Consider the following 25,877-nt stretch of genomic DNA (forward strand, 5'->3'; position numbering starts at 1 on the left):
TCACAGAATCATGAATCAATGTGAATTGGAGATTTGGACGATTCACATGAAAAGGAACAAGGAAGTACCCGTACTTACATCCACCACAGGGTTAGCAGGGGGTTTCTCACTCTTCTTCACTTTAGCTATCTTCTTCAGCTTCTTACCAGGCCTGCCCTCATCTCCCAACATCAACTCTCTGAGAGAGAGAGATGGAAGAGGGGGAAGGTAGAGAAATATGAAAGACATGAAAAGGATTAGATTATTGCTTCAGGTTACTCTAGGTTGCTATAGGCAGAGTTGTCAGAGTTTTGTGTGCATGCAAGGGTGAGTATGTGCATGTTTGTGTGTGTGTGTGTGTGTGTGTGTGCACCTGTGGTTCCAGTAGGTCTGCTTGTATTGGTCGTACTCTGGGATGTCCATCTCCTCACTCTCCCAGGAGGCCTGGTCGTAGGCCAGATCCCTCCACTTGATCAGGTAGTGCACGTTGTTCCTCTTATCCACACTGGAGAGAGGAGGAGGGGAAGGAGAATGATGATATTATGGTTTACATCTGTATTGATACAAATAGGGTACAGAGGTGTTAAACAAATTATTGCCATTTTTACAACAAATAAACAGCCTTTTCCTTTACAGAACTGACTTTGACACGCCTGTGTGTGTGTGTGTGTGTGTGTGTGTGTGTGTGTGTTAGCGTGTGTATCCCAGGTGTGTGTGTGTGTGTGTTAGCGTGTGTATCCCAGGTGTGTGTGTTATCGTGTGTATCCCAGGTGTGTGTGTGTTAGCGTGTGTATCCCAGGTGTGTGTGTGTGTTAGCGTGTGTATCCCAGGTGTGTGTGTGTTAGCGTGTGTATCCCAGGTGTGTGTGTTAGCGTGTGTATCCCAGGCTTGTGTGTGTGTTAGCGTGTGTATCCCAGGCTTGTGTGTGTGTTAGCTTGTGTATCCCAGGCTTGTGTGTGTGTTAGCTTGTGTATCCCAGGCTTGTGTGTGTGTTAGCTTGTGTATCCCAGGCTTGTGTGTGTGTTAGCGTGTGTATCCCAGGCTTGTGTGTGTGTTAGCGTGTGTATCCCAGGCTTGTGTGTGTGTTAGCGTGTGTATCCCAGGTGTGCATGTTAGCGTGTGTATCCCAGGTGTGTGCGTGTGTGTGTTAGCGTGTGTATCCCAGGTGTGTGTGTGTGTTATTGTGTGTATCCCAGGTGTGTGTGTGTTAGCGTGTGTATCCCAGGTGTGTGTGTTAGCGTGTGTATCCCAGGTGTGTGTGTGTTAGCGTGTGTATCCCAGGCGTGTGTGTGTTAGCGTGTGTATCCCAGGCGTGTGTGTGTTAGCGTGTGTATCCCAGGCGTGTGTGTGTTAGCGTGTGTATCCCAGGTGTGTGAGTGTTAGCGTGTGTATCCCAGGTGTGCATGTTAGCGTGTGTATCCCAGGTGTGTGAGTGTGTGTGTTAGCGTGTGTCTACTGCAATGCTCTACTTTCCGGCTACCTGGATAAAGCACTAAATAAACTTCAGTTAGTGCTAAATACGGCTGCTAGAATCCTGACTGGAACCAAAAAATGTGATCATATTACTCCAGTGCTAGCCTCTCTACACTGGCTTCCTGTCAAAGCAAGGGCTGATTTCAAGGTTTTACTGCTAACCTACAAAGCATTACATGGGCTTGCTCCTACCTATCTCTCTGATTTGGTCCTGCCGTACATACCTACACGTACGCTATGGTCTCAAGACGCAGGCCTCCTAATTGTCCCTAGAATTTCTAAGCAAACAGCTGGAGGCAGGGCTTTCTCGTATAGAGCTCCATTTTTATGGAACGGTCTGCCTACCCATGTCAGAGACGCAAACTCGCTCTCAACCTTTAAGTCTTTACTGAAGACTTATCTCTTCAGTGGGTCATATGATTGAGTGTAGTCTGGCCCAGGAGTGGGAAGGTGAACGGAAAGGCTCTGGAGCAACGAACCGCCCTTGCTGTCTCTGTCTGGCCGGTTACCCTCTTTCCACTAGGATTCTCTGCCTCTAGCCCTATTACAGGGGCTGAGTCACTGGCTTACTGGGGCTCTCTCATGCCATCCCTGGAAGGGGTGCGTCACCTGAGTGGGTTGATTCACTGATGTGGTCGTCCTGTCTGGGTTGGCGCCCCCCCTTGGGTTGTGCCATGGCGGAGATCTTTGTGGGCTATACTCAGCCTTGTCTCAGGATGGTAAGTTGGTGGTTGAAGATATCCCTCTAGTGGTGTGGGGGCTGTGCTTTGGCAAAGTGGGTGGGGTTATATCCTTCCTGTTTGGCCCTGTCCGGGGGTGTCCTCGGATGGGGCCACAGTGTCTCCTGACCCCTCCTGTCTCAGCCTCCAGTATTTATGCTGCAGTAGTTTATGTGTCGGGGGCTAGGGTCAGTTTGTTATATCTGGAGTACTTCTCCTGTCCTATTCGGTGTCCTGTGTGAATCTAAGTGTGCATTCTCTAATTCTCTCCTTCTCTCTTTCTTTCTCTCTCTCGGAGTACCTGAGCCCTAGGACCATGCCCCAGGACTACCTGACATGATGACTCCTTGCTGTCCCCAGTCCACCTGGCCGTGCTGCTGCTCCAGTTTCAACTGTTCTGCCTTATTATTATTCGACCATGCTGGTCATTTATGAACATTTGAACATCTTGGCCATGTTCTGTTATAATCTCCACCCGGCACAGCCAGAAGAGGACTGGCCACCCCACATAGCCTGGTTCCTCTCTAGGTTTCTTCCTAGGTTTTGGCCTTTCTAGGGAGTTTTTCCTAGCCACCGTGCTTCTACACCTGCATTGCTTGCTGTTTGGGGTTTTAGGCTGGGTTTCTGTACAGCACTTTGAGATATCGGCTGATGTACGAAGGGCTATATAAATACATTTTATTTTATTTGATTTATCCCAGGTGCCTGTGTGTGCGCTACCTGTGGTTGAGGATGCGGTGGATCATGAGCCACTCCATCTTGACTCCGTAACGGTAGAACTCCTCCTCCATGTGAACATACAGGGGGTCCTTGTTCTTCCTCTTAGTGCTCTTGTCATCGTCCCCCTCCCCTCCGAAGTCCACCAGCGGGGGCTCGTCCATGTCTGTCTTCCTCTGGTAGTTACGGAACATCACCTGGCAGTTCAGCTCCAACTGGGGGGAGGGAGGGAGGGAAAAGAGTGAAGAGGGTAAAAAGATGAGTCTACTCTCTATTTAGTACATAAGGATGAAGACATTGAGCCTAGGGCTGTTGCAGTGACCGTATTACCGCCACACCAGCAGTCATGACGGCAGTAAAATTCCACGAGACCGTTGAGTTACAGTACTCCTTTTATGCACTCTGGACATGCTTTGGTAGTACCCAAGTTACTAACTACCATCAGCTCCTAATGGCTTGGTACTCAGGGCTCTATTGTCCCTCCATCAGGTCCTAATGGCCTAGTACTCAGGGCTCCATTGTCCCTCCATCAGGTCACTAATGGTCTGGTACTCGGGGCTCTATTGTCCCTCCATCAGGTGCTAATGGCCTGGTACTCAGGGATTTATTGTCCCTCCATGAGGTCCTAATGGTCTGGTACTCAGGGCTCTATTGTCCCTCCATCAGGTCCTAATGGCCTGGTACTCAGGGCTCTACTGTCCCTCCATCAGGTCCTAATGGCCTGGTACTCAGGGCTCTACTGTCCCTCCATCAGGTCCTAATGGCCTGGTACTCAGGGCTCTACTGTCCCTCCATCAGGTCCTAATGGCCTGGTACTCAGGGCTCTATTGTCCCTCCATCAGGTCCTAATGGCCTGGTACTCAGGGCTCTACTGTCCCTCCATGAGGTCCTAATGGTCTGGTACTCAGGGCTCTATTGTCCCTCCATCAGGTCCTAATGGCCTGGTACTCAGGGCTCTACTGTCCCTCCATCAGGTCCTAATGGCCTGGTACTCAGGGCTCTACTGTCCCTCCATCAGGTCCTAATGGCCTGGTACTCAGGGCTCTATTGTCCCTCCATCAGGTCCTAATGGCCTGGTACTCAGGGCTCTATTGTCCCTCCATCAGGTCCTAATGGCCTGGTACTCAGGGCTCTACTGTCCCTCCATCAGGTCCTAATGGCCTGGTACTCAGGGCTCTACTGTCCCTCCATCAGGTCCTAATGGCCTGGTACTCAGGGCTCTATTGTCCCTCCATCAGGTCCTAATGGCCTGGTACTCAGGGCTCTATTGTCCCTCTAACCACTCTGACATGCAAATGCAATAGAAAATCACATCAAACACATCATCAAAACAGAAGGCCTACCATACTTTTAAAACTCACCTCACTGTGATGATCAATGTGAAGCAGGTTGAAATAGTATAAAACATGGTTGTTGTGGATGTTGTTTCAAAGCCTAACATAACAAAATGGACAGCGCTTTCTCAGGCGATGACTAATTAAAAACAACCAAACGCATATTTGAGTTTATGCATAGGCTTATTACCCCAAGCTGAAAAAAAAAATTAATTAAAATGATGATTGTAAATACATTTACTACCGCATATTAAACATAAAACAAAACTGATTTAAGATGTCTTTGGTACATAATGAGTCTAGCCTAATAAATTTGAGTAATTGCCTTTGAGTGTGGACTGTATTATTATTATTTTTTAATGTTTTATTTAACCTTTATTTAACTAGGCAAGTCAGTTAAGAACAAATTCATATTCACAATGACCGCCTACCGGGGAACAGTGGGTTAACTGCCTTGTTCAGGGGCAGAATGACAGATTTTTACCTTGTCAGCTCGGGGATTCGATCCAGCAACCTTTCGGTTACTGACCCAACACTCTAACCAGTAGGCTACCTGCCGCGTTGAGTGAAATAAGTGTTCTTATATTTCTTTCTCAGCTGCTCATATTAAGCACATGTTCCGCTATAAAACCGAAGCAGCCTGATTTCTAAGACATTCTATGTTTTGTATCACTCACAACTAAAGTTGCCAAATAACTATTAAAGCTAGCATATAGGACCTGTTTCAAGTGATCACTTTTACGCTCAACATAGCCACTTCATATGCTCTGCAATGGGAAAAATATCCTTTCTATTTTATTCAGCTATTATCAATTATATTATTCTTACTATAAAATCAAGTAAAATAAAATAATGGCACGGGACTTAAGCATATTGTCACACCTACTCCTGCTCCCTCCAGCGTTCAACGTCACCGGTCTACTAACCACCGGAACTGGCTATTATATTACGCACACTTGTTCCCCATCATTGCACACACCTGGTCATAATTTTCTCCTTGATTACACCCCCTTTATTTCACCCTCAGTTGTCATCAGTCATTAGGTGGTATTGTTATCTCTCGTGTTCAGAATGCTTCTCATGTTTGTTATTTTGTATTGTTTCATGAAGATGGCGCTGACAGAGATGGTCGCCTTGCTTCGAGTCCTAGGAAACTATGCAGTATTTAGTTATTTTCTGTATTATTTCTTACATTGTTAGCCCAGAAAATCTAAAGTATTATTGCATACAGCCAGGAAGAACTATTGGATTTAAGAGCGACGTCAACTTACCAGCATTACGACCAGGACTACGACTTTCCCGAAGCAGATCCTTTGTTCACCACCCGGGACAGTGGATCTAATCCCAGCAGCCGACCCAAAACAATGTCGCCGCAGAAGAGGCATAGGGACCGGCCTCCTGGTCAGGCTCTGTAGGCGTGGACACCGCCCACCGCTTCCGAGTATACTACTCACCAATGTCCAGTCTCTTGACAACAAGGTAGACAAAATTGCCTTCCAGAGAGACATCAAAGACTGTAACATCCTCTGTTTCACGGAAACATGGCTCTCTTGGGATACGTTGTCGGAGTCGGTTCAGCCACCGGGCATCTTCATGCATCGCACTGACAGAGATAAACACCTCTCTGGGAAGAAGAAGGGCGGGGTGTACAGTCGTGGCCAAAAGTTTTGAGAATGACACAAATATAAATTTTCACAAAGTCTGCTGCCTGAGTTTGTATGATGGCAATTTGCATACACTCCAGAATGTTATGAAGAGTGATCAGATGAATTGCAATTAATTGCAAAGTCCCTCTTTGCCATGCAAATGAACTGAATCCCCAAAAAACAGTTCCACTGCATTTCCGCCCTGCCACAAAAGGACCAGCTGACATCATGTCAGTGATTCTCTCGTTAACACAGGTGTGAGTGTTGACAAGGCTGTAGTGCTGATTGAGTTCGAATAACAGACTGGAAGCTTCAAAAGGAGGGTGGTGCTTGGAATCATTGTTCTTCCTCTTTCAACCATGGTTACCTGCAAGGAAACATGTGCCGTCATCATAGCTTTGCACAAAAAGGGCTATTGCTGCCAGTAACATGCTGACCAGACCGGTCACGTCGCGTGCGCCGCAAAATAAAATGTAGAAATTCATGTTATTCAATTTTTGCACCCACAATACGCGCGCCAACATGCATCTGCAATGCCAAGGGCTAAAAAAAGAAGTCATTCCTATTTCTGACACAGATCGCGCTATAAGTCATGCCTCTCCCATCTCCTCATTGGTTTATAGAAGCAGGTACGTGCCATCTCCTCATTGGTTATACCCACGTGGGTGATTGAAAGACGAACTTTGTTGCCGGTTGTCGTGGTAATACTATGAAAGTTTAGATGGATCACAAAATAAGTTCAAAGATGAAAAAGCCTGGAAGGAGGAGAGATGACTAGAAACTATTCGGTTGGCTGTTTTATGTGTGGATTAATTGTCAGAGTAGAGGTCCTTGTGCATTTCAGGTAAAATAACAACTCAATGTTTATACCCCAGGACAAATTAGCTAGCAACAGCAAGCTAGCTAAATAGGCCAAATGAGCTAGCAAGTGCAAGCTAACTAGCTAAAATGCCATACATGTTTAATGCTCTCCGACCTGTCCCCAAATTAATGTCATTGGTTCAGAGTTTGTTTTGATATTTTAAACTGCGTGTCGTGATCGCGTTTTGTGTAGAGGGACAAAATATATGTATGCACGATAGCGCAAGCGCGCAGCCGGTTTGGGTTCCGTGTAAGATTGCACCTAAATCAACCATTTATCGGATCATCAATAACTTCAAGGAGAGCAGTACAATTGTTGTGAAGAAGGCTTCAGGGCGCCCAAGAAAGTCCAGCAAGCGCCAGGACCTTCTCCTAAAGTTGATTCAGCTGCGGGACCGGGGCACCACCAGTAGAGAGCTTGCTCAGGAATGGCAGCAGGCAGGTGTGAGTGCAAGACTTTTGGAGGATGGCCTGGTGTCAAGAAGGGCAGCAAAGAAGCTACTTCTCTCCAGGAAAAACATCAGGGACAGACTGATATTCTGCAAAAGTTACAGGGATTGGACTGCTGAGGACTGGGGTAAAGTGATTTTCTCTGATGAATCCCCTTTCCGATTGTTTGGGGCATCTTGTCCGGAGAAGGCAAGGTGAGAGCTACCATCAGTCCTGTGTCATGCCAACAGTAAAGCATCTTGAGACCATTCATGTGTGGGGTTGCTTCTCAGCCAAGGGAGTGGGCTCACTCACAATATTGCCTAACACCACAGCCATGAATAAAGAATGGTACCAACACATCCTCCGAGAGAAACTTCTCCCAACCATCCAGGAACAGTTTGGTGACAAACAATGCCTTTTCCAGCATGATGGAGCACCTTGCCATAAGGCAAAAGTGATAACTAAGTGGCTCGGGGAACAAAACGTTGATATTTTGGGTCCATGGCCAGGAAACTCCCCAGACCTTAATCCCATTGAGAACTTGTGGTCAATCCTCAAGTGGCGGGTGGACAAACAAAAACCCACAAATTCTGACAAACTCCAAGCATTGATTACGCAAGAATGGGCTGAATCAGTCAGGATGTGGCCCAGAAGTTAATTGACAGCATGCCAGGGCAGATTGCAGAGGTCTTGAAAAAGGGTCAACACTGCAAATATTGACTCTTTGCATCAACTTCATGTAATTGTCAATAAAAGCCTTTGACACTTATGAAATGCTTATAACTATACTTCAGTATTCCATATTAACATCTGACAAAAATATCTAAAGACACTGAAGCAGCAAACTTTGTGGAAATTAATATGTGTCATTCTCAAAACTATTGGCCACGACTGTATGCTTCATGATTAACAACTCATGGTGTAATCATAACAACATACAGGAACTCAAGTCCTTCTGCTCACCTGACCTAGAATTCCTTACAATCAAATGCTGGCCATATTATCTCCCAAGAGAATTCTCGTCAGTTTTCATCACAGCTGTGTATAATACCCCCTCAAGCAGACAATGCGACGGCCCTCAAGGAACTTCATTGGGCTCTATGTCAACTGGAAAACATATATCTTGGAGGCTGCATTTATTGTGACTCTGGGTTTTAACAAAGCAAATTTGAGAACAATGCTACCTAAATTCTATCAGCATATTGATTGCAGCACTCGTGCGGACAATACACTCGATCACTGCTACTCTAACTTCCGCAATGCATACAAGGCCCTCCCTTCGGCAATCAGGACTCCATCTTGCTCCAACCGTCTTAAAGGCAGAAACTCAAACAGGATGTACCCGTGACTAGAACCATTCAACGCTGGTCTGACCAATCGGAATCCACGCTTCAAGATTGTTTTGATCACGCGGACTGGGAAATGATCCGGGCAGCCTCAGAGAATAACATTGATCTATCTATACACTGACGCGGTGAGTTAGTAAGGACGAGACAGCTTACAGGGAGATGGTAATGGCACTCGGAGTTTGGTGTCAGGAAAACAACCTCTCACTCAATGTCAACAAAACAAAGAAGATGATCGTGGACTTCAGGAAACAGCAGAGGGAGCACCCCCCTATCCACATCGAAGGGACAGTAGTGGAGAAGGTGGAAAGTTTTAAGTTCCTTGGCATACACATCACAGACAAACTGAAATGGTCCACCCACACAGTGTGGTGAAGAAGGCGCAACAGCGCCTCTTCAACCTCAGGAGGCTGAAGAAATTTGGTTTGTCACCTAAAACCTTCACAAACTTTTACAGATGCACAATCGAGAGAATCCTGTCGAGCTGTATCACCGCCTGGTACAGCAAGGCTCTCCAGAGGGTGGTGCGGTATGCACAACGCAACACCGGGGGCAAACTACCTGCCCTTCAAGACACCTACATCACAGGAAGTGTAACGGTTTTCTTGATGAGAAGGAGAGTCGGACCAAAATGCGGCATGTAGATTACGATCCATGTTTATTGTGACTATAGCAACACAAATCTAAATACAAACAGTGCAAAATAATAAACGTAATGAAAACCGAAACAGCCTAAACTGGTGCAAACTAACACTAAGGACAGGAACAATCACCCACAAACACACAGTGAAACCCAGGCTACCTAAATATGGTTCCCAATCAGAGACAATGACGAACACCTGCCTCTGATTGAGAACCATATCAGGCCGAACATAGAACTAGACAAACTAGACATGTAACATAGAATGCCCACTCAGATCACACCCTGACCAACCACAACATAGAAATATACAAAGTAAACTATGGTCAGGGTGTGACAGTACCCCCCCCACAAGGTGCGGACTCCGGCCGCAAAACCTGAACCTATAGGGGAGGGTCTGGGTGGGCATCTGTCCGCGGTGGCGGCTCTGGCGCTGGACGTGGACCCCACTCCATAATCGTTTTAGTCCACCTCCTTAGCGTCCCTAGATAGGTTACCCTCCTTAATGACCGCTCGGGACAGAGGGACAGCTCGGGACAGAGGTAGCTCGGGACTGATGGGTAGCTCAGCACTGAGAGGACGCTCAGCACTGAGAGGAAGCTCAGCACTGAGAGGAAGCCCAGGCAGGTAGTAGGATCTAGCAGATCCTGGCTGACTGGAGAATCTGGAAGAGTCTGGTCGACTGGCAGATCTGGAAGAGTCTGGTCGACTGGCAGATCTGGAAGAGTCTGGTCGACTGGCAGATCTGGAAGAGTCTGGTCGACTGGCAGATCTGGAAGAGTCTGGTCGACTGGCAGATCTGGAAGAGTCTGGTCGACTGGCAGATCTGGAAGAGTCTGGTCGACTGGCAGATCTGGAAGAGTCTGGTCGACTGGCAGATCTAGAAGAGTCTGGTCGACTGGCAGATCTAGAAGAGTCTGGTCGACTGGCAGATCTAGAAAAGTCTGGTCGACTGGCAGATCTGGAAGAGTCTGGTCGACTGGCAGATCTGGAAGAGTCTGGTCGACTGGCAGATCTGGAAGAGTCTGGTCGACTGGCAGATCTGGAAGAGTCTGGTCGACTGGCAGATCTGGAAGAGTCTGGTCGACTGGCAGATCTGGAAGAGTCTGGTCGACTGGCAGATCTGGAAGAGTCTGGTCGACTGGCAGATCTGGAAGAGTCTGGTCGACTGGCAGCTCTGGAAGAGTCTGGTCGACTGGCAGCTCTGGAAGAGTCTGGTCGACTGGCAGCTCTGGAAGAGTCTGGTCGACTGGCAGATCTGGAAGAGTCTGGTCGACTGGCAGCTCTGGCTGCTCCATGCTGACTGGCTGCTCCATGATGACTGGCAGCTCTGGCTGCTCCATGCTGACTGGCTGCTCCATGCTGACTGGCAGCTCTGGCTGCTCCATGCTGACTGGCTGCTCCATGCTGACTGGCAGCTCTGGCTGCTCCATGCTGACTGGCTGCTCTGGCTGCTCCATGCTGACTGGCTGCTCCATGCTGACTGGCTGCTCCATGCTGACTGGCGGCCCTGGCTGCTCCATGCTGACTGGCTGCTCCATGCTGACTGGCAGCTCTGGCTGCTCCATGCTGACTGGCTGCTCCATGCTGACTGGCAGCTCTGGCTGCTCCATGCTGACTGGCTGCTCTGGCTGCTCCATGCTGACTGGCGGCCCTGGCTGCTCCATGCTAACTGGCGGCCCTGGCTGCTCCATGCTAACTGGCAGCTCTGGCGGCTCCTTGCAGACTGGCAGCTCTGGCGGCTCCTTGCAGACTGGCAGCTCTGGCGGCTCCTTGCAGACTGGCAGCTCTGGCGGCTCCTTGCAGACTGGCAGCTTTGGCGGCTCCTTGCAGACTGGCAGCTCCTTGCAGACTGGCAGCTCCTTGCAGACTGGCAGCTCCTTGCAGACTGGCAGCTCCTTGCAGACTGGCAGCTCCTATGCTAACTGGCAGCTCTATGCTAACTGGCAGTTCTGAACAGGCGGGAGACTCCGGCAGCGCTGTAGAGGAGGAGGGCTCCGACAGCGCTGGACAGGCGAGGCGCACTGTAGGCCTGATGCGTGGTGCTGGCACTGGTGGTACTGGGCCGAGGACACGCACAGGAAGCCTGGTGCGGGGAGCTGCTACCGGAGGGCTGGGGTGTGGAGGTGGCACAGGATGGGTTAGACCGTGAAGGCGTACTGGAGATCTTGAGAGCGGTGCTGGCACAGGACGTGCAAGGCTAGGGAGGTGCACAGGAGGCCTGGTACGTGAGACTGGCACCATCTTCACCAGCCGACTAACACGCACCTCAGGACGAGTATGGAGCGCTGACCCAGGTGCCATCAAATCCCCGACACGCTCCGTCGGGCGAATTCCATGTTTAAAACACCAACACAGCAACTCCCTCATTTCTCTCTCCTCCAATTTCCCCATTAACTCCTTCACAGTCTCTGTTTCGCTCACCTCCAACACCGGCTCTGGTTCTGGTCTCCTCCTTGGCTCCTCACGATAAACAGGGAGAGTTGGCTCAGGTCTGGCTCCTGACTCTGCCACACTCTCCCTGAGCCCCCCCCCCAAGACATTTTTGGGGCTGACTATGGGGCCTCCGTCCGCGCCGCCTTGCTTGCTTCGCAAACTCCATTCTCCTATATCCCTCCGCGCACTGCTCCATCGAATCCCAGGCGGGCTCCGGCACTCTCCCTGGGTCGACCGCCCACCTGTCTATCTCCTCCCAAGAAGTATAGTCCATACTGTACTCCACTTTGGGCTGTTCCTGCCTGTTGACACGCTGCTTGGTCCCTTTGTGGTGGGTGATTCTGTAACGGTTTTCTTGATGAGAAGGAGAGTCGGACCAAAATGCGGCATGTAGATTACGATCCATGTTTATTGTGACTATAGCAACACGAATCTAAATACAAACAGTGCAAAATAATAAACGTAATGAAAACCGAAACAGCCTAAACTGGTGCAAACTAACACTAAGGACAGGAACAATCACCCACAAACACACAGTGAAACCCAGGCTACCTAAATATGGTTCCCAATCAGAGACAATGACGAACACCTGCCTCTGATTGAGAACCATATCAGACCGAACATAGAACTAGACAAACTAGACATGTAACATAGAATGCCCACTCAGATCACACCCTGACCAACCACAACATAGAAATATACAAAGTAAACTATGGTCAGGGTGTGACAGGAAGGCCAAAAAGATCATCAAGGACAACAACCACCCGAGCCTGTTCACCCCGCTACCATCCAGAAGGCGAGGTTAGTACAGGTGCATCAAAACTGGGACCGAGCGACTGAAAAACAGCTTCTATCTCAAGGCCATCAGACTGCTAAACAGCGATCACTAACTCAGAGAGGCTGCTGCCTACAGACTCAAATCACTGGCCACTTTAATAAATGCCACTTTAATAATGTTAACATATCTTACATTACTCATCTCATTTGTATATAGTGTACCTTATACCATCTATTGCATATCTCCTATGCCCCTCAGCCATCGCTCATCCATATATTTAAATGTGCATATTCTTATTCCATCCCTTTAGATGTGTGAATTAGGCAGTTGGGGAATTGTTACATTACTTATTACTGCATATTATTACTGCACTGCCGGAACTAGAAGCACAAGCATTTCACTACACTCGCATTAACATCTGCTAACCATGTGTATGTGACCAATAAAATTTGATTATTAAACTCACCTTCTGCACCTGTTTCCTGACTCCCGGCATACACGTTACAGAATACCACCTCACAATACGGACGCAGCAGAAGATAAAACCTTCATCCAGATGGTCAATGAACAGGGTCATCTAATCCACCAACACCACGACCAACTGGCGTACCTGGATACGACCATGAGGGAGATCCTCCACATTCTACACTGCCTCGACATCGCCAGCGAGGTTCTCCATACCCCTATCAAAGGGCCTCCTACCACGGATCATCACAGTGAGCCAGTCCCCCAGCCTACCCAGCCGTCCACCCAGGTCAGCAATGCCCGACTATCCCTTCCGGAGAAGTATGACGGAACTTTATCGAAATGCAGTGGCTTCCTACTCCAGTGCTCCCTCTATTTTGCCTATCAGACGGGATCCCCCATCATCGAGAGGTCCAAGGTTGCTCTCGGTTACTTCCCTGCTGACCGCAAGGGCTCTGGAGTGGGCTACGGCCCTCTGGGAGAGAGGAGAGGAGGAGCTAGGTTACTATGAGAGGTTCATGGCTCTGTTCAGGGCGGTCTTTGACCAATCTCCAGAGGGCAGAGAGGGAGGTGAGCAACTGTTCCAAATCCAGCAGGGTGCCCAGACCACTGCGGAATATGCCCTCACCTTTCAGAATGTGGCAGCCTCCAGTAGATGTAATGAGCTGGCGCTCCGTACTCTATTCCGCAGTGGACTGCGCGAGGAGGTTCAGATGGAGTTGGCATGTCGGGATGACAACATATCCTTGGGCGCTGGCGTCTCAATGGCCATCCGTCTGGATAACCTTCTTTGGGAGCGCCTGTGTCCACCTCGCTTCTCGTCTCCCTCCTTTGGCTGTGCAAGCCGAAGAACACCATCCCAACCGTGAAGCACGGGGGTGGCAGCATCATGTTGTGGGGGGCGTTGCTGCAGGAGGGACTGGTGCACTTCACAAAATAGATAGCATCATGAGGATGGGAAATTATGTGGATATATTGAAGCGACATCTCAAGACAACAGTCAGGAAGTTAAAGCTTGGTCGCAAATGGTCTTCCAAATGGACAATGACAACACGCATACTTCCAAAGTTGTGGCAAAATGGCTTAAGGACATTCAAAGTCAAGGTATTGGAGTGGCCATCACAAAGCCCTGACCTCAATCCTATAGAACATTTGTGGGCAGAACTGAAAAAGTGTGTGTGAGCAAGGAGGCCTACAAGCCTGACTCAGTTACACTAGCTCTGTCAGGAGGAATGGGCCAAAATTCACCCAACTTATTGTGGGAAGCTTGTGGAAGGCTACCCAAAACATTTGATTCAAGTTAAACAATTTAAAGACAATGCTACCAAATACTAACTGAGTGTATGTACACTTCTGACCCACTGCGAATGTGATGAAAGAAATAAAAGCTGAAATAAATCATTCTCTCTACTATTATTCTGACATTTCACATTCTTAAAATAAAGTGGTGATCCTAACTGACCTAAGACAGGGAATTTTTACTAGGATTAAAATGTCAGAAATTGTGAAAAACTGAGTTTAAATGTATTTGGCTAAAGCGTATGTAAACTTCCAACTTCAACTGTAGCTAGAAATGTTGTATCACAACACTGGAGTGTAAGAGGCTCCATTTTCTTTAAACGGACTGGATCTTTATATATACACACCACTTGGATCATGTTTCGGTAATAATGAAATCAGACCTTCTTGTTGCATGTCTGATAATCTACCGTTTATATATGAGTGGTTAAAACATGCTAATAACGGTCCTCTGAGGATATAAAAAAGTTTGGTATACTTCCACTGGTATGCCATCCAGCCCTGGAGTTTTCCCGGACTTAAATCAAATCAAAGTTTATTTGTCACGTGCGCCAAATACAACAGGTAGACATTACAGACATTACAGTGAAATGCTTACTTACCGGCTCTAACCATCAGTACAAAAAAGGTATTAGGTGAACCATAGGTAAGTAAAGAAATAAAAACAAAAGTAAAAGACAATGAAAAAAAACAGTAGCGAGGCTATATACAGTAGCGAGGCTATAACAGTAGCGAGGCTATATACAGGCATCGGTTAGTCGGGCTGATTGAGGTAGTATGCACATGTAAATATGGTTAAAGTGACTATGCATATATGATAAACAGAGAGTAGCAGTAGCGTAAAAGAGGGGTTGGCGGGTGGTGGGTGGCGGGACACAATGCAGATAGCCCGGTTAGGCAATGTGCTGGGGCACTGGTTGGTCGGGGCCAACTGAGGTAGTTTGTACATGAATGTATAGTCAAAGTGACTATGCATATATAATAAACAGAAAGTAGCAGCAGTGTAAAAGAGGGGTTGGGAGGGCACACAATGCAAATAGTCCGTGTAGCCATTTGATTACCTGTTCAGGAGTCTTATGGATTGTGGGTAAAAAACTGTTGAGAAGCCTTTTTGTCCTAGACTTGGCACTCCGGCACCGCTTGCCATGCGGTCCATTTTTTTAAATGTATTTGTAATAATGACAATACCGAATGAACACTTATTTTAACTTAATGTAATACATCAATAAAAATCCATTTAGCCTCAAATAAATAATGAAACGTTACATTTGGTTTAAATAACGCAAAAACAAAGTGTTGGAGAAGAAAGTAAAAGTGCAATATGTGCCATGTTAAAGCTAACGTTTAAGTTCCTTGCTCAGAACATGAGAACATATGAAAGCTGGTGGTTACTTTTAACATGAGACTTCAATATTCCAAGGTAAGAGGTTTTAGGTTGTAGTTAATATAGTATTTATAGGACTATTTCTCTCTATACCATTTGTATTTCATATACCTTTGACTATTGGATGTTCTTATAGGCACTTTATATTGCCAGTGTAACAGTATAGCTTCCGTCCCTCTCCTCGCCCCTACCTGGGCTCGAACCAGGAACACATCGACAACAGCCACACTCGAAGCAGCGTTACCCATCGCTCCACAAAAGCGGAGCAAGGGGAGAAAGTACTCTAAGTGTCAGAGCGAGTGACGTTTGAAACGCTATTAGCGCGCACCCTGCTAACTAGTTAGCCATTTCACATCGGTTACACCAGCCATTAGGCTGATAGACTTGAAGTCATAAACAGCGCTGTGCTTGCGAAGAGCTGCTGGCAAAACGCACGAAAGTGCTGTTTGAATGAATGCTTACGAGCCTGCTGCTGTCTACCATCGCTCAGTCAGACTGCTCTATCAAATCATAGACTTAATTATAACATAACACACAGAAATACGAGCCTTTGGTCATTAATATGGTCAAATCCGGAAACTATCATTTGAAAACAAAACGTTTATTATTTCAGTGAAATACGGAACCGTTCGGTATTTTATCTAACAGGTGGCATCCCTAAGTCTAAATATTCTTATTACATTGTACAACCTTCAATGTTATGTCATAATTACGTCAAATTCAGGCAAATTAGTTGGCAATGAGCCAGGCTGCCCAAACTGTTGCATATACCCTGACTCTGCGTGCAATGAACACAAGAGAAGTGACACAATTTCACCTGGTTAATATTGCCTGCTAACCTGGATTTATTTTAGCTAAATATGCAGGTCTAAAAATATATACTTCTGTGTATTGATTTTAAGAAAGGCATTGGTGTTTATGGTTAGGTACAGTTGTGCAACGATTGTGCTTTTTTCGCAAATGCGCTTTTGTTAAATCATCCCCCAGCGTTGCATCGATTATATGCAACGCAGGACACGCTAGATAAACTAGTAATATCCTCAACCATGTGTAGTTAACTAGTGATTATGATAGATAGTTTTTTATAAGATAAGTTTAATGCTAGCTAGCAACTTACCTTGGCTTCTACTGCATTCGCTTAACAGGCAGGCTCCTCATGGAGTGCAATGAGAGGCAGGTGGTTATAGCATTGGACTAGTTAACCGTAAGGTTGCAAGATTGAATCCCAGAGCTGACAGGGTCAAAATGCCCCTGAACAAGGCAGTTAATCCACCGTTCCTAGGACGTCATTGAAAATAAGAATGTATTCTTACCTGACTTGCCTAGTTAAATAAAGATTCAATTTAAAAAAAATCGGCGGCCAAAAATAATAAATATCGATTTCAGATTGTTATGAAAACTTGAAATCGACCCAAATTAATCGGCCATTCCGATGAATCGGTCGACCTCCAGTTGCTACCTAACCTCACCACCTGGGGGCCGCCCGTCAGGAAGTCCAGGATCCAGTTGCAGAGTGAGGTGTTTAGTCCCAGGATCCTTATCTTAGTGATGAGCTTTGAGGGTACTATGGTGTTGAACGCTGAGCTGTAGTCAATGATTAGCTTTCTTACTAGGTGTTCCTTTTGTCCAGGTGGGAAAGGGCAGTGTGAAGTGCAATAGAGATTGCATCATCTCTGGATCTGTTAGGGCGGTATGCAAATTGGAGTGGGTCTAGGGTTTCTGGGATAATGGTGTAGATATGAGACATGACCAGCCTTTCAAAGCTTTAATTACATCAAGAAGTTCCTCCTCTGTAATTTGGCCTTCACATGAATTTTTCTGTTCAGATGTTAATTTTACATTATTAATTGGGGGAAAAAATCTATACAATTAGCTTCGATTAGTGGAGATGGAGGAGACTGAAACGAACACATTCTTAAAGTACTTCAGTTCCTCTTTCAAAATATTGTTTGGTACATCATGAGTGACTCAATTTGTAACAAATTTCAAAACATTTTTAAAAATAATTTGGTGAATTTTTCCCCATATTCCATCCAGTTCGCTTTATTTTTCAATACACTGCTCAAACAAATAAAGGGAACACTAAAATAACACATCCTAGATCTGAATGAATGAAATATTCTTATTAAATACTTTTTTCTTTACATAGTTGAATGTGCTGACAACAAAATCACACAAAAATTATCAATGGAAATCAAATTTATCAACCCATGGAGGTCTGGATTTGGAGTCACACTCAAAATTAAAGTGAAAACCACACAACAGGCCAACTTTGATGTAATGTCCTTAAAACAAGTCAAAATGAGGCTCAGTAGGGTGTGTGGCCTCCACGTGCCTGTATGACCTCCGTACAACGCCTGGGCATGCTCCTGATGAGGTGGTGGATGGTCTCCTGAGGGATCTCCTCCCAGACCTGGACTAAAGCATCCGCCAACTCCTGGACAGTCTGTGGCGATGGTGGATGGGGCGAGACATGATGTCCCAGATGTGCTCAATTGGATTCAGGTCTGGGGAACGGGCGGGCCAGTCCATAGCATCAATGCCTTCCTCTTGTAGGAACTGCTGACACACTCCAGCCACATGAGGTCTAGCATTGTCTTGCATTAGGAGGAACCCAGGGCCAACCGCACCAGCATATGGTCTCACAGGGGGTCTGAGGATCTCATCTCGGTACCTAATGGCAGTCAGGCTATCTCTGGCGAGCACATGGAGGGCTGTGCGGCCCCCCAAAGAAATGCCACCCCACACCATGACTGACCCACCGCCAAACCGGTCATGCTGGAGGATGTTGCAGGCAGCAGAACGTTCTCCACGGCGTCTCCAGACTCTGTCACGTCTGTCACATGTGCTCAGTGTGAACCTGCTTTTATCTGTGAAGAGCACAGGGCGCCAGTGGCGAATTTGCCAATCTTGGTGTTCTCTGGCAAATGCCAAACGTCCTGCACGGTGTTGGGCTGTAAGCACAACCCCCACCTGTGGACGTCGGGCCCTCATACCACCCTCATGGAGTCTGTTTCTGACCGTTTGAGCAGACACATGCACATTTGTGGCCTGCTGGAGGTCATTTTGCAGGGCTCTGGCAGTGCTCCTCCTGCTCCTCCTTGCACAAAGGCGGAGGTAGCGGTCCTGCTGCTGGGTTGTTGCCCTCCTACGGCCTCCTCCCCGTCTCCTGATGTACTGGCCTGTCTCCTGGTAGCGCCTCCATGCTCTGGACACTACGCTGACAGACACAGCAAACCTTCTTGCCACAGCTCGCATTGATGTTCCATCCTGAGTGAGCTGCACTACCTGAGCCACTTGTGTGGGTTGTAGACTCCATCTCATGCTACCACTAGAGTGAAAGCACCGCCAGCATTCAAAAGTGACCAAAACATCAGCCAGGAAGCATAGGAACTGAGAAGTGGTCTGTGGTCACCACCTGCAGAACCACTCCTGTATTGGGGGTGTCTTGTTAATTGCCTATAATTTCCACCTGTTGTCTATTCCATTTGCACAACAGCATGTGAAATGTATTGTCAATCAGTGTTGCTCCCTAAGTGGACAGTTTGATTTCACAGAAGTGTGATTGACTTGGAGTTACATTGTGTTGTTTAAGTGTTCCTTTTATTTTTTGGAGCAGTGTAGATGAGTACTGAATTGCATGACCTCTAAAGGCACATTTAAAATTGTCCCATAAGATATTGGCATCTGCTGTACCTAGTTATAAATTCTTCTGTCCAAGATAAAAACAAGTTATCATCCAGTAGACTGATTAAATTTCCAATATCCTTGCCCACATGGAAATTCTGTAAGAGTAATATATATGGCAATTATGTGATGGTCCGACCGCATTCTGTCCCCCAACGTGTTTATGTTAATGAACGATCAATTACCATGAGACCGGCAGTCTTTTGCATGACAATAACGGTCTGACAAAATGTCATGGCTGCCACAGCCCTAATTAAGCCTGCATATTACAGTGGCATATTGCTGGTTGTGCGTGTTACCTGTAGCTCTTGAACCCAGGAACAGTGCCAGTAAGACATGTTGCACCACTTGACAAAGAACTGCCTCTCTGGTCGGCCGGCCAATGGGACAGGGTCCGGAGCCTCAGCTGGGAGGTCCAGGGGGCGGGGCACAGGTGTAGGGGGTGGAGGTTCACCCCACTTCCAGGTCAGAACCTTCTGGACTTTACCCTTCATGCCTGGGCACTGAGGGAAATTCAGGAACAATCAGATATACATTTACAAAGAAATATCTTGTGTAGAAAATACCTTCTTTGTCAATCATGTCAACACTACAAATTGCATTTATATCTGCCATCTTCCATCATTATAAATTTAAAAAACAATGCCAGCATATATGAGGAAAGATCGGAAATTGAGAGTTACAGCTGTATAGCTGACTCAACTCAAATCAAGAATTCCATATGATGTAGGTGTAGCCACCCACACATGTAAAACAGAACATGTTCTCTTTAATAATCATGTACATCCAACACCCATAAGTTGAGAATCTCTCTCTCTCTCTCTCTCTCTCTCACAGACATACACAGGGTGGCAGGGCTCACCATGCAGCGTGGGCAGATCCATTCCCCGTTGGGTATCTCGGGGAGGGGGGGGTTGAGACAGTGGATGTGGTAGGAGGAGGTACAGGTGTCACAGCACAGCAGCTCTCCTCCATCCTTACACACCCTGCAGAACTCTATGTGATGGTCATCCTCCTCCTCTACCCATCCCTCATCCCTCCCCACCTCCTCGTCCTCCCCCTCTCCCTCAGACAGCTCCTCTCTGGCCTCCCACTGGATCCCCTCTTTCTCCTGCAGGGAGGGAGGGAGAAACAAAAAGAGAGTGGGAGGAGAGGGGGGGAGAATGTGGGAGAGGTGTGGTGGAGGGGATAGTGAGAGTGCAGGAAGGGGAGTGAGGAGGGAGAGGGAGTAGGTGGGGGGGGGGGTGTTGAGAGGAAATGGGAAGAGGGGAGCGGAATGATGAGGGGGAAGCGAGAGTGGGGTGATGAGGACAAGGGGATGGAGAGAGAAAGATAGGAGGAGTGAAAGAGAGAAGGACCAGGACAGAAAAAGTTCAACATCAAAAATAGGATATCACACCAATCTTTAGTCATTAAAGAGAAAATACATACAGTGTATACAAGCAATATGGTGTAAACTCTACCTAACCATGGGTTGGACTATGGGCCAACTTCAGACTGGGTACATTGTGTACTTACACAGTGGGGGCAGCTCCACTTGCCCTCAGGGGCCTTCTCCATGTCGGGGTCCAGACAGACCATGTGGTAGGCCCTGGGACAGGTGTCACACAGGATGATCTCCCCTCCCTGCTGGCACACCTCACAGTAGTCCTGGTGGTCTGTCTCATAGCCGTCACCATCCTCCTCAACTGGGATGGGAAGAGGAGGAGTTAGGGGGGAGGAGTTAGGATGGAAGGGGAGGAGTTAGGGGGGAAGAGGAGGAGTTAGGAGGGAGGGGGATTGTACATGATGATAGTCCTGTTAAAAACATCTAATATTCTCAGAGGATTGGCTGAGAGCCAGGTCCTTGGTTTCAGCCCAGAGCAACTACATCTGATTCCTCTAATCACACGATCATCAGCAACACAATTAGTTGAATCAAGTGTGTTAGTGCTGGACTGGAACAAAAGCCTGCACCCCTTATAGCTCTCCTGATCTAAGGTATGTGACTGACCACTAGTCTACAAGCTATAGCCAAAGCTATAGCATGTAGACACCTCCATTGCATAGAATGAAAGGTCAAGAGATGACAGTTGCGTTTCCATGCCAACCTTTCTTCTTCTTCTTGGCGGTCTTGGCCTTCTTCTTGGAGCGGCTGCTGTGGCTGTTGGAGCCGTCCGACACTTCAAAGGTCCCGTCGTCAAAGTCACTCTCCACGTCAAGCTCATCCTCCTCACTCTGACAACAACACAGGGAGAGAAACAGAGACAAAGATACAATGATATAACTGTGGGACAGAAGTATGGCAAGGCTTACTGCATATCAGTTGATTCTCAGACAAGTTAGTTTTCTTACCGAGGATCTCTTCCTCTTGCTGTTGAAGCCTCCCAGTTTGATCTTGAGCGGAGCCACCTTCTTGGCTTTGGGCTTGGGGGCAGCCTTAGGGTTGGGTTTGGACCTCCTGCGAGCATTGGGGCCTGCAGAGGGAGATGGAGTTCAATTATTCCCTTATTCTACAACAAATCCCCAACAATTAATTTTATACATGCTCCCTCCATCAGGATTCCTTTAACTTATTCCTCACCTTTGCCCTCTTTGGTCTTGGCCTTGCGGAGTGGGGGTGCGGGTACAGCTACAGGTACGGAAGCGGGTGTAGCTGGAGGGGAGTCTTTAGCAGCACTACCCCCCGCCCCTGTATCCCCTCCTGCCTCTGTCCCTGCCACCACCATGCTTTCCACGGCCGCAGCCACGTTGGCAGCTGCCAGGGCTGCGTTGGCACTGGCACAGCCCTACAGAGGGTTAGACAAGGCAGGATGGAAATCAGGACTGTTACCTATAAAGAACATGCAATCATAGTCAAAATACGTTTGTAATGTATTGTATTAGCAATGTAATGTATTGTATTAGCAATGTAATGTATTGTAATAGCAATGTAATGTCATGTAATAGCAATGTAATGTCATGTAATAGCAATGTAATGTCATGTTATAGCAATGTAATGTCATGTTATAGCAATGCCTTGTATTGGGTTGTGTTACCTTCAGAGGGTTGTTGGTGCTGAACTCCCTCCACTTGGCCATCATCAGAGTCATCATCCTGGACACAGCGATCTTGGGGTTCTTGGCTGCGATGAGGGGTCTGATGAAGTGAGGGCAAAGGAGAGGCAGAGGTTAAGTTTGGGGCACTCTACAGGGGGGCGGCAGAAAGTGGATGTTTGCGGTTTTCAGGGATACAGTATTTTCAACATAACTTCCATTTGCTCTGAAAAACAGATGTGGGGACTCCATTCAAGCGTCTTTTTACGTCTGCTATGTTAGTTTAAGTTGGGGTAGAAGTAGGGGCAGTTTCAGACTGGTCGTAGCTAGCTCAGTCACACACAGATATGAAGTAACTTTCTCCCCCGATCCACAAAAGCTGCGCTATTCAAGTGAAGTGGTACGGAAATGTGCTACAGTGGAAACAGAAGGAGAAAGTAGAAAACATGAGATGTGAGAGAGGTGTGTTAACCTGACAAACTGGCTGAAGGCCTTGTAGTTGGTGATGGTGGTGTAGTCCTTCTGAGTGAAGACGTGGTCGATGTCTTTCATGCCCCAGTCCTCCAGCAGCTGAGTCGAGCTCTTGGGCTCCTGGAGAGGGGGCGAAGTGAGGATATCATTACATTCAGGGTCACTGAGCCAACAGCGTCATTAAGTGGATTGCAGGGGCTGCTTCAAATCCAAACAGAGAACAGCTCCAACATCTCCCTTGTTCACCCCACCCGCACTGCCCACCTCTTAGCCTTCATCCTCACCTGGCTATCTTCATCATCATCTTCATCCTCATCTTTCTCTAGTTCTGGTTCTTTGCGTTTGCTCTTGGAGCTGGATGAGCCTCCTCCTCCTTTCTCCTTCTCTCCACTCGTCCCTCCTCCCTTCTTCTTGTCTTTGGAGGAGCTGGAGCGCTTCTTCTTCTTCCCCCTCGGGGCGTAATCACTTCCCTCGCTTTCTGACCTGGCTCTACCTCCTCCTCCCTCTTCCTCCTCCCTCGCTGCTTGCTCTACTGCTATGAAGGGTTCTGGTGAGCTGACTGGCACCTCCTGAGAGGAAACAAGTCAACATAGATGCAAATATGAAGAAAAAAATCTCACAAATGCTGAAAATGTATACTAAGGACAGGTCAAAAGGGTCAAAGGCTAGGCGCTATCTGTATTGTTATTATTATACTTCAAAATGCATTCTTCCCTCCCAAATTCCTTGGAGAAATCCCTGATATCAGTGACTAGGATACTTCATGTAAGGAAGGATCATGCCCACCCTACCTCTCTGACAGGTCTTGGTCTCTTGCTGATCCTGCTCTCAAGGCTCTTCTTGGCTTTCTTCTTCTTCTTTGACTTGGCAGGGACCTCGACGTCAGACACAGCCTCTTCTGGTTCCTCCTCGTCTGCCGATGGAAAGGGTACAGGAATTGATTGAATAAAATGCATAATTGATTGAGATAATTATATTCATAAAAATATATTTGAGTGATTTGTATAAAATTCTAAAACTGTCAACTGCAGACAAGCTTTATTGACAGTGTTTTGGATCAATTGTGATATAAAGAACGCACTGCACGTCTGTTGCCAGTTCAGTACCAAACAAGAGGCATGACTCCTGTGACTTTGCCAGCAAATGGTCGTGGACGCAACTTCTAACAACAACACGCATGCATTGACAGTGTAAATATTTACGCACTCTCTATTGGTAGCTAGCTAACGTGCTATCAAGTTTGCCAGCTAGCGTAGAAGCAAAACATTAGACTAGCTAGCGAACTGGGCTGCCTAATGTAAATTGTCACTACTAGTAACCAGACTAGAGTAGCTAGTAAATCAGCTAGCTAACTAGCTAATGTAACGTTAACTAACGTTACCAACCTGCAAGCCTGTTCTGAAAAAAAATATTGCTGTCTTACCATGTGCAAGTGCCGTAGGTTCCAAGTCTTCCCTCTCGTCCTCGCTTCCCGACATATTTCAATAATAATGAATTTAAATTAAAAGCGAGCTAATCCCTCCACCGAACCCTGTCCGATCTGGTGAGGGAGGAGGGCAAATGACGTGTGGGTGGTGGAGAATGGAACGGGGGTGTCCTGGGGAGGGGAGGGTCGCTGTAAAAAGAAAAAAAACCTTTGCTTGAATTAGCAATCCAATTGGTATTTTTCGAATAATAATAAATATTTATTACAGTGACAGGTCACGGTGTGACATGTTAACTATCTTATTACATCGAAAAACATTTGTTTTCAATTGGCATGCCTCTGTCCAACCGCACAGGAAGCTGTAGCAATGGACACCCGTCAATCATCGTGTATTGAATAGAAAGGTGCATTATAGTACTCTCTGCAATACTGCCCCACTCCGCGATACAAACTCAATTTAGGCAAACTTACAGTTACAGTCAGGGTTCAAGTGAAACCCCTAAGACTTGTGAGAAACTTACTGTAGTCCCTGTTAGAGATGGGTTTCCTTCGTGTAATAATTGTCTCTCAGCAATGGTATTAGTCTTTAATATAAATTAATGAGCAACAATATCCAGTAAAATATGTCGTTAATGACCCTGCAAAACAGGTTGCACACTCTCCGTCCCCCTTCTCTCCCCCAGCCTCAGTGGCTAGCAGAGCTTAGCTAACATCCTCACAAACACACAAAGGGGGCAGACATCCCAGAATAATCCTCCCTCCCTCCCTCCCTCGGACTCACACAACTCTGCATAGTTACCTCGCAACAGACAGACCATAATACTCAGCTTGCACGCACCTCCCCCCTCTCTCACACACACACACACACACATATGCTCATGCACATACATTTCTACTGAACACACACTCTTCATCCCAGCCCCTTAGAAACTCCGTTGTCATGGATACACTCCTCCCCCCGCCCTCTCTCTGACAGACCATAATATTCCAGCCACCAACATCCCATAATAAACACAACTCCTAAAAAGACAGGAGAAAAAATACCAGTCACATGGTCTCCAGGGAAACTCTAGGCCATTGGTGACAGACCATAATATTCACAGACTGTCCACCTGGCATGTCTTCCACTGCACCCAGAAGACCTATGGAAGCCCACACGTAGGCTAGGCTACCACTGTGCGTACTTACTTACAGACTGCACTCACAGTATAAGACTGCTTTATAACACTTGCATGGGAATAACTCTAGGCCAACTGTACTGAAGTACATGGTACACATGGCTTAGTCTTAAATACACACATCAACACAACAGGTTTGCCACACACATGTGATTGTTTGGGACCCACAGGGATACCAGAAACATGTACTGCTTGTGTCAATGATGGACTGCTGTGTCACATGTTAGGCATCTGTCTCTGGACTCAACAGAACAACTTATGGGATGGCACAGTACAGTTGGGGTCCATTGTCCCCATAGCCCTCACAGCATACAGTGCTGTGGACAGGGTAGAGAAAACTAGAATGTGAAACAGGGTCAACATTGCATTGACCGCCCCAGAGAATTCAACCATATAGAAAAGCATCTAAAGCAGTGGTTCCCAACCAGGGGTACTAGGACTCCTGGGGGTACCTGGCCTATCCACAGGGGGTACTTAAGAAGACTCATCAGATCATAGGCCTACTGGAAAAATGCACATGAGGGGGTACTTCAGGGGTACTCCAGGCAGAGCAAAATTCAGCTGGTGCTACAGTAGCTGAAACAGGTTGGAA

At 47.1% G+C, this 25,877-nt stretch overlaps 1 protein-coding gene across 4 annotated transcripts in view; it reads right to left on the reverse strand.

The window, feature by feature from the left end:
- Window positions 1-24,822, reverse strand: part of LOC110509399 (chromodomain-helicase-DNA-binding protein 4) — a 54,932-nt gene extending 30,110 nt beyond the window's left edge. For 2 of the 4 annotated variants that reach the window (XM_036969169.1, XM_036969162.1), the window contains exons 1-15: window positions 24,629-24,820; window positions 24,105-24,296; window positions 23,473-23,594; window positions 22,966-23,250; window positions 22,683-22,801; window positions 22,214-22,313; window positions 21,760-21,964; window positions 21,531-21,652; window positions 21,287-21,413; window positions 20,715-20,884; window positions 20,059-20,307; window positions 19,496-19,699; window positions 2,892-3,103; window positions 353-484; window positions 79-178 (exon numbers count right to left, since the gene is read on the reverse strand). In XM_036969169.1, coding sequence (XP_036825064.1) covers window positions 79-178; window positions 353-484; window positions 2,892-3,103; window positions 19,496-19,699; window positions 20,059-20,307; window positions 20,715-20,884; window positions 21,287-21,413; window positions 21,531-21,652; window positions 21,760-21,964; window positions 22,214-22,313; window positions 22,683-22,801; window positions 22,966-23,250; window positions 23,473-23,594; window positions 24,105-24,159 — 2,202 coding nt within the window. In that variant the 5' untranslated portion in view covers window positions 24,160-24,296; window positions 24,629-24,820. Of the gene's footprint in view, window positions 1-78; window positions 179-352; window positions 485-2,891; window positions 3,104-19,495; window positions 19,700-20,058; window positions 20,308-20,714; window positions 20,885-21,286; window positions 21,414-21,530; window positions 21,653-21,759; window positions 21,965-22,213; window positions 22,314-22,682; window positions 22,802-22,965; window positions 23,251-23,472; window positions 23,595-24,104; window positions 24,297-24,628 lie in introns of all 4 variants that reach the window. The other 2 variants (XM_036969174.1, XM_036969167.1) reach the window with 2 other exon arrangements.
- Window positions 24,823-25,877: the final 1,055 nt, after the last annotated feature.

Source organism: Oncorhynchus mykiss, chromosome 3, assembly GCF_013265735.2.
Source record: "Oncorhynchus mykiss isolate Arlee chromosome 3, USDA_OmykA_1.1, whole genome shotgun sequence".
Classification (NCBI taxonomy): domain Eukaryota; kingdom Metazoa; phylum Chordata; class Actinopteri; order Salmoniformes; family Salmonidae; genus Oncorhynchus; species Oncorhynchus mykiss.